The sequence below is a fragment of the Alexandromys fortis genome, unplaced genomic scaffold, assembly GCF_014885135.2.
Source record: "Alexandromys fortis isolate MF-2015 unplaced genomic scaffold, M_Fortis_MF-2015_v1.1 scaffold_55, whole genome shotgun sequence".
Lineage (NCBI taxonomy): Eukaryota > Metazoa > Chordata > Mammalia > Rodentia > Cricetidae > Alexandromys > Alexandromys fortis.
Window position 1 is genome coordinate 9581936 of NW_026067936.1, and position 8717 is coordinate 9590652.

The 8717-nt window shown below is 55.5% G+C and overlaps 1 protein-coding gene across 1 annotated transcript in view; it reads left to right on the forward strand.

The window, feature by feature from the left end:
- Positions 1-2330: 2330 nt before the first annotated feature.
- Dusp4 (dual specificity phosphatase 4) overlaps positions 2331-8717 on the forward strand; it is a 12265-nt gene continuing 5878 nt past the window's right edge. Inside the window, exon 1 of the mRNA XM_050146704.1 lies at positions 2331-3188. Coding sequence (XP_050002661.1) covers positions 2756-3188 — 433 coding nt within the window. The 5' untranslated portion in view covers positions 2331-2755. The remainder of the gene's footprint in view (positions 3189-8717) is intronic.

The window sequence follows — 8717 nt, forward strand, 5'->3', positions numbered from 1 at the left end:
TACAGTCAGGTGCAGAAGCAGCCCTTTGTTCGGTGGGCATTCCCCCCTCCCCGCACCAACCCGGATTTGACTGTTATTTACGGGCCACGTGAGCACTGGGCCCCGGCCTGGCCGGCGGGGGGAGGGGGACTCCCCTAGTGCTGGGGAGACAAAGGCTAGCCGAGCGTGGCCAGCGCCACCTGGGGACAACCCTCCCCCCCCACCCACCCACTCCTGTAACTCGGGTGAAATCGGTCCAAACCTGGCTCGGACTGAGACTCTTTGGAGAAACGTTGTGTTAACGCCCTTGTAAAGCAGTCTGTGCTTCCTTGCTCCGGGAGCTGAGGCCTGGTACCCGCTGGCTTTGTAAACGGGGGGGGGGGGGAGCCCCCCCGCCCCAAGAGCGAATCTGGTCCCGGCTGTCGAGGCACCAGGGATGCCTAGGACAGGGCCACGAATGCCAGGCTAGCGAGAGGGAAAAAGCATTAGCCGTCCTCACAGCACCCCCCACCCCGGAACAAGAGAAACCGAATCCAGCCCCCTTTGCCCTCTTACTGGGGGTAGCGCGTCCTTCCTGCCCTCCCAGCCCGAGTGACGAGTGTCCAAGACCCTGCCCCAGGCAGCCTGTGTCATTCTGGTGTTGTGGCTTCTTCCGGAGCCCGGATTAGTGTGCTCAGGCACTCCAGGAGCCAAAATTTGAGGCGCGACGGGGGTCACTAAAAATGTCAGCTACAAATTAATCCACATTTATCTTTTTGATTGGAAAAAATCCATGAACAAAATTAAAAATTTAAGGCAGGAACATTACAGTACCCATTTTGGAACCTGAAGCAAAATGGAAAGATCTCCACGGATGATCAGCGTCTTACACAGCCCACCGGACCCAGATCGGGGTGTCGGGGACTTCAGGGTGCATGTGGAAAGAACAGGTAGAAGGCCTTGGAGATGGGTGCTGGGGGCTGGAGGTGAGCTCGGGGGAGCCGCTTCTCAGGGAACAAAGCAGAGGGCAAGAGTAGAGAGGGCAGAAATGGGCGGGAAGGACCTTGAGGCGGCCCTCTTCCACCCGCGACCTGAAATGGAACACTCGACCTCGCCTCCATCAAGGCCGCGAGCGAATCCCGTAATTCCCTCGTTCGGTGATTAATTCTTGCTAACAAGACTTGGCAAGATCTCGGCAGAATAATTTTTGGCTTCTGTGAGGTCCCCACCGCATGCGCGCACAACCTCCCCTCTTGCCAAAAGCAAGCCCTTGGGAAATTAAATGCCTCTGGCAAAGTAAAACCTGGGTGCGGATACTAGGTGATCTGGAAAGAGGGTTGTAGAAACTCGAATCTTCTCTGAGCTGATAAAAAGGTCAGTCTTCGCATGGACACTTTTCAGCATCTCCCTTAGCACCAAATGTGGACCCTCATAGTCATTTCCTGAGAGGACAGTTCGCGTGTGACCAAGAGGGCGGCGAGGACTTCCCCCGAAACGGAAAACGTCGGGGTATTCTCCCCTCCCCAAACCATGGTTAAAGAAACACGTTATAGGAAGCTTGGGCCGGAGTGCAGCCCAGCTCTACCGGCATAGGTACACCATTCGGCTAATTAACAGCCCCCCCCCCCCGGGTTGTAAAGTAACAAATTCTACACTTCTCTTTTGTTACTAGGCTTTGGCGCGAGGGCCTCCCCTTTCATCTTCTAAATCGAGGTTTGCCCACGTTCCACGGGAAGCTATAAAGCTGATATAATGGGTCAGGCTGGAAATCGATCACGCTAATCTAAAAACCAACGTCTGGGAAATCAATCGCATTAAAAACAAAACGAAACGCAACCGGCAGGACTCCAAGAACAAAGTCGGGCGAGAGGAGGTCCCCAAGCTCTGCGGGGTGACAGCCGCTCAGCGCTCGGGTCCACTGAGCTGCAGGAGGGGGAGACCTAGAAGACTCGGGGACAGAGGGGGGAGGCGATCGCAGAGGCGAAGACCTCCAGCCTGAGAGCCCAGGCCTCGGTTAGGCCGGCGTGGCCACCCGCTACCGTCTTTGTGCGGACGCCGAGCTCCGGGGCTAAGGAAAGGACACAGAGACGCGCCGCGGCTCCATTCACAAAGTCCGGGAGCTCGCGGGCGGGTCGGAGGCTGCCTCCTTTTTCCTCTAGGTCTTAGTTTTATGAATGGGCCTGGCAGCAAGCACCGAGCGCCCTGTTTACTCCTCTCTTTGTGACGTCGAGCTCCCGTGACTGGGTGCGAGGGGGCCGGCGCTCCATTCACGAGCTGGGGTGGGGGTGGGGCGGGGCGGGGCGGGGCGCTCGCGCGCGGGGGCGGGGCCTGCCGAGGTAGTAATGACTCTTCCCTCCCCCTTGAGAGCCGGCGAGCATTAATAAATCTCTAAGCCGAGGAGGAAACTCTGGCTGGGGTAGTGCGCGCAGCTCCAGCGGGGTGTTGCGTGGAACAGCGGCGCCCGAGCTGGTGGCGACAGGAGCAGCCCAGCTAGCAAAACACACTAGAAGCAGCAAACCGAGGGGAGCCCTCTCTCGTGGAACACACTCCCCTCCTCGGTCACTTTCCCCCCCCCCCCGAGGGCCGCTCGCCTGCCTGCTTCTGAAGTCCGAGAAGGCTCGGACTGCTATGTAACGTCGAGGCTGCGGGAGGAGGAAGGGGTGTGGGGAGAAGAAGAGGCTGGGGCCAAGTTTGCGGCCACTTCGACAGGCGCCCTAGCCCTCGCCTGCGCCTTCCTGTAGTTGGCCTGGGTGCCCTTGTCTTCTCCAGCTCCCCAGCTGCTGCGGCTCCCGGCGATATGGTGACGATGGAAGAACTGCGGGAGATGGACTGCAGCGTGCTCAAAAGGCTGATAAACCGAGATGAGAACGGTGGCGGCGCGGGCGGCAGCAGCAGCCACGGAGCCCTGGGGCTGCTGAGCAGCGGCAAGTGCCTGCTGCTGGACTGCAGACCGTTTCTGGCTCACAGCGCGGGCTACATCCGAGGTTCGGTTAACGTGCGCTGCAACACCATCGTGAGGCGGAGGGCCAAGGGCTCCGTGAGCTTGGAGCAGATTCTGCCCGCCGAGGAAGAAGTGCGCGCCCGCTTGCGCTCCGGCCTCTACTCGGCGGTCATCGTCTACGACGAGCGCAGCCCGCGCGCCGAGAGCCTTCGCGAGGACAGCACCGTGTCGCTGGTCGTGCAGGCGCTGCGCCGTAACGCCGAGCGCACAGATATCTGTCTGCTTAAAGGTAAACGTGGGCGCCCGGGAGGGAGCTGAGGGGGTAGGTAGGTAGGTAGATGTGAGGGACTTCGCGGCCTGCGCCCTGCCGGGCACGGGAAGAAGTGCCTGAGTGACTTCGGGCTGCGGGAGTCCCCGTGCGGGTCAGTGTGCACGGTTTTACCATGTTTTTGAACCCAAGTCTGGGGTGGGGGGCGTGCTGGCGTGGTGGGGAGGTGGTGTCTCCAGCCACCTGCAATCTGCATGCTTCCTAGAGTTCCCGTGTTTATTGACAAGAACGGTTCTGACCTGGAAGCTGGCAGCGATTCCTCTGCGCAGCCCAGTTTCGAGTGTTGGGAACGCGCTCCTAAGTCCTACAGGGACAAGAGAGGCCTGTTGGTTTGGTGTGGCCCCGAGAACCCTAGAGAGAGGTGAAGGAAGGCGAACGCCGAGGTGGGATCTGCCTCTAGAGTTCGTACACAGTCCCGCCTTTGGTAAATACAGGAAGGAGAATTGGATTGCAGATCTAGGAAGCGTTCTTATCTTGTCTTCTGGTGCCCCAACTCAGAGCTTTTCTGGAAGGCAGCCAACTTCTGCCCTGGGCTAGACTTAGGCTCCCGGAGCGGGGAGGCTGGAGTGTGCTGTTTAGGGAGGACACGGGACAGGACCGCGCCGCCTCCTGCTAATCCAGGCAGCGGAGAATCACCACCTTTTGTTCCCACACCGGTCTCCACTCTCTGCTAGCGGCGCGTGCCTGGTAGAAGCGAACCCTGGCCTAAATAGGCGGCCGGAGAGAAGGTAGCTTGTCATTTAGAAGTCAGACTTCCCCCAAAAGGTCGCACACTGCCCCAGTCCCTGGAGAAAGGGACCGTTGGCTCGCAGCACCTGCCAACCAGGCGGCTGTGCGGGCCTCCGGCTGCGGAACGGGTGGCTAGAGCGGGGGTCGGGCGCCCCCTGCCGCGCTGCGCCCCTATCTCCGGCCGCCGCATTCCGCGCATTCTTTCGCGCGGGTCGAGTCTTAATTCTGAACCCGGGAGGTATTTCGGATTCCCCGCCTTCCAAGAGCCGCCCCTTTCCCTGTCGAAGTTCCCCTCTAGTACACTTTTCCTCTCGGAGCCTTGTTCGTCACTAGAAGAGAGTCTGGGGAGAAACCTTTTCTCCGGTCCCTTAGGAAAAGCACCGGGAAGCGGCTGAGTGCGGGCGAGCGGGGCTGGCCCTGCGGAACAGCGGGGGGCTTTGTTCTTCGCAGTTGTTTCCTGACCATTTGACCCGTCAGCTGCTGGGGAAACGCTGCTGTTGACCCGAGGCTGAACTGCTAAGGCGATTTTGCTGACTTTTCTTTCTTTTTTCGCGAGGGTCGCCTTTTGCTTCTCCAGGGGAGTCCTAGTCTCTCTCCGCCTTCTCTCTAAAGCATTTTTAGGAGCGACTGCCGGGAAGACTCATCCCGGATCTAGCGACCGCCTAGCGGTCAAAGCCGAGCCCCACGCGGTACCCGGAGGCCCGGGTCAGGCGCAGGTCCAGTGTCCTCCCCTCGGCGGGGTCCTATTTGGACTCCAGGCTGCGCGTCTGTGCTGTTGCTTAAGCCTGCCGGCTCTCCCCGAATCGGTATCGGGGGTGGGAAAGATGAAACTGTCTTGGTGAAAGTCCCCTGGGGGAGCCGGGGCTATGGTTTCCGACTCTTAGCTTCGGGAGCATTTAAGCCCCACGTGGAGTCAGAGATTGTCTTGTTTTTCTTTCTGGAAGAAACCCGGAGGGGACCGCCCCTGAGTGGCAGCTGTGGGCCTTAGTTGGGAGCCCTTAAGGCTTCCTTCCGGGCCGCAGGCTCTGGGACCTGGCGCCTAGAGAAGGAAGTGTATTTTTAAGGTTAAATCTCGTGGCTCGCGGCATTCCGCCGGTCCACTTTCGGATCCGGAGACCGGGAGGCCAGGCCAGTTCTGAGAATCGCTTCAGGACAAGTATTGACGCAAGACCCGGTAGGACAGGTGGCCTCTGGGCAAAATGACAGTCCCTCCCTAATGAAAGGTCAGATGCCTGGTCCTCAGAAAGACATTTCCTTTAAGCCGGGCTTGGCTGAACTCTGCTTTCCCAGCTCCTTTCCTTGGTCCTTTGCCCTTATTGGGCAGGGAGGCTCTCCCCTTGCCCATCAAAAGCCAAAAGGCCACTTCCCAGTCCTCTGAGGCCTGGGCTGCTTTGTTTTCATCTGTTTAGGAACAGCTGTTATCCCAGCTTCACCACCAGCCCTAGCCAGAAGTTCAGCGTACTGACTTTGGGAGCAAGAGGCTAAAGTGAGGGCCGGGGTGGAGGGGGATGTTGGTTGCCCCTTGTTCTGTAGAGGTAGCGGAGCGTCCATCTGCCCGCCGTAGTTTATGTGAACGTACATACTGAGCCACAGCCTCGTCCCTCCTCTTTAATGCCAGCCTCGGTAGAGAGGGCAGCAAGAAAATGTCTGCTGTAGGAAGGAGAAGTCGTGGGCACTAACACTCCCCCATACCCCCTCCCCCCACCTCCAGCGGGGAAGGGGGTGCCAGCCTGGAAGATGGGGCTTGGTGAAAGAGAATCCTGGCCCAGAGGCCTGATAGATTTGTTCTTAGTTATTAAAGGGATAATTTGGCTCAGCTGGGGAATCAGGGCCTCCTGCTGCTGGCGGAGCCACGGGGCAGACAGTGCACAAGAGGGAAGGAGCCAGTGGGTGCCCCTGCCATCTCTGGGACGAGGAGACAGAACAACAGTCTCAGAAATGCTGTCTTTCCTGGCCTAAGCAATCGATCGGTAGGTAGTTAACAGTGGATTTTCACAAGCAAGGGTTGAAAAAGCAGGAATTAAACTTTGCTGAAGTATTTTAGTCCTGTGTATTTGCTGCTATGGATCACGTTTTGCTAAAAAGCAGTTAACTAAGATCTTAATATTTTCTTTTTTGCTAGTAAAAGTCATGGAAGATACTTTTGACTTAAAATCTTATAAGGCATTTTAGGGACAGCTTCTAAAATTTTTAAGTTTTTTCAGATTTTTAATCCTTAGTATACATCTCTCAGATTCTTGCCCTCCATAAATGTTTGGCTTTGTGAATTTTAGAAAAGCCTGACTTTTAAAAAACAGGAGAAATTTCTTAGCCTAATAGTAGTAATAATTCTTTTCTGCCAGCATTCCCAGACACACTCTCTCTCTCTCTCTCTCTCTCTCTCTCTCTCTCTCTCTCTCTCTCTCTCTCTCTCTCTCTCACACACACACACACACACACACACACACACACACACTGATTTCAGCCTGGTGTGGCGGATACATGCCTATGATCTCAGTAACCTGGAGGCTGAGGCAGCTAGCTGGATTACAAATTTCTTGACCAGCCTGCTCCACACACAGGGCCTGCTTTGATCAATTTCATCTTCCCTTGCCGTCTAGAATTTATCTCCTGACTTCAGTTCTCATTCAAATCTCCTTGCAGCATCATCCAGGGGTTGTTTTGAGCAGCTGGGATAGTCATCTAGACCTCCACTTTTCCTGCCTGGTTAAAACTCAGCTGCCCCCCAGGCCTGTGACCTGACCCTGACTTGTGTCAGGGGAGAAAGGGGCCAGGATCTCTGCTGGTGCCTGCTTGTCTCTCTCCAGCTTTGCCAGTGTCATCCAGGAGTTTAGCTCAAGGGGTTGCCCACATTTCCTGCCTACCCAGAGGGAGAATGACTGGCTTCTTTTTCTGTAACACTGTGTCCCAGAGAGGAAAAGATTGGGAGTGTTAGGATTATAAAATTGGTAAGTCTCAAGTAGGAATTCCAAGCCTTAATGGCATTGGCTACACCATTCCAATGAATGGCTTCTAGGTGTTTAGAGCCAACAAAGGTAACTGACTAAAGATGCCAGAGACTCCCAGTGGAGTTTGTCCTTGATCCTCAAGATCTTCAGAGCTTCTTGAAGGAAAAGGTGGTCGTTTAGGAGCCAAGAAATTCCTTTAGATGCTCAGAACCTGTAGAACTGGACGGCTGTTTTTCTTACTGAGAGAGACAGTTCCTGGCAGAAGGAACATGGCCGGAAGACGAGTTACCCTGTAACAGGCCAGCCTGCTGCTGGACGGAGCCTATAGCGTGGGAGGACAGAAGACTGACTGCGGGAGAGAGCTAGGGAGGCCTGAGGGGGTTCAGCCAGCTGGCCTGGGAAGGAACCACAAAGTCAGAACCCCACTTGGGTCTGAAGACTGCTCGGTTAAGGTGAGGTCCCCAAAGGCATATGACCTTGAGACAACCTAGACTTCCATTCTGGGCTGGAGCAAGATGGTGGCTCAGGATGATAGGAGAAAGTGGCAGCCTCATTAAGGTCCACGGGCCATAGCTGCCACCACAGCCACTCCCCTCTGGGAACCCTGTTATGGTGGCATTACCAGCGCCAACCTTACAAAGCACTTTCCCATGTGTTAGCTCCACTCCTGCTGGGCCCAGCAGCCAACTAGAGTGGAGAATTTATGGCCAGGAGGCCCCGTGTTCATGATTTATGCTTTGAAATGCTTTGCTCTGCGTGTAAAAGAATGAGAGCCTTGGAGCTAACTGGGGATGTAGTTGCTACTCAAGCAAGCCCTGTGCAGGCCATGCCTAATGTTCCATTCCTGTCTTACAGGCTGAACGATAATAAGCAGGGGAAGTAAGTTCTTTATTTGTTGACTCCCCCTTAGTGCTAGGAACTTATATGTGCTTAGCAAGCATTCTGCCATCGAACCTCACCCCAGCCTTAGGAAGTATATGCTTAAACACCTTTCAGAAATCTGTTAGGTTAATTACATTCAGCAGGACTTAGGAAAAACAAGTTGAAATAAATTCATTGGCATGTTAGGAAATTCTATTCAGAAGATACCCAGTGCTTTGGAGATGGCCGGACTGACTAGGTATATGCCATCATGGTTGGCTTCCACTTTTCTTGGACCTGTGCAGAAGGTGCAGGGAAAGCCTGACCTTTTTGTGTACAGTGGATTAAGTTTTGGATAAAACTGACTATTACAAAGGCTATGGCCATGTGGTACTGGCGTGAAGATGGGGTTTGTTCGGAGGGCCTGATGGAAAGGGGAAGATTTTCAGGCAGTTTCCCCAACACACTGTAAGAAATAACACTGCCTCTGGGTGGTGGCTCATACCTGTAACCCCAGCACTTGGGGAGCAGGAAGTCTGAGGCAGGAAGACTGCCATGAGTTCGAGGCCAGCCTGGACTACAGAGCAGGGCCCCGTCTCAATAAAGCCAGGGCCATTACGTTTACATCGCGATCAGGAAGAGGGTTACCTGCACTCTAGTGGACAGTCCCTAAATTGTCACACCCTAAAAAAACGCAACACATTCTGCTACTCAGGTTACATCCATGCTCGCTGGGACCGCCTGGGTCTGGGCAGCAGCTGAGGAGCCTCCAGCAGAAATCTTTCTGATCTCTTGTATGGGCAGGAGAAGGCTGATTCGCCCACCTGGGGAAGCCTGCAGAGTTCCCAAGGGAAAGGCCAGTGTAAATGGAACACTTGTCCTGATGGTCATTCTGGCATCAAGGCTGGCCCCTCCCCTTAACCTTCCCATGAGTCCCCGGGGTGGGGGGTGG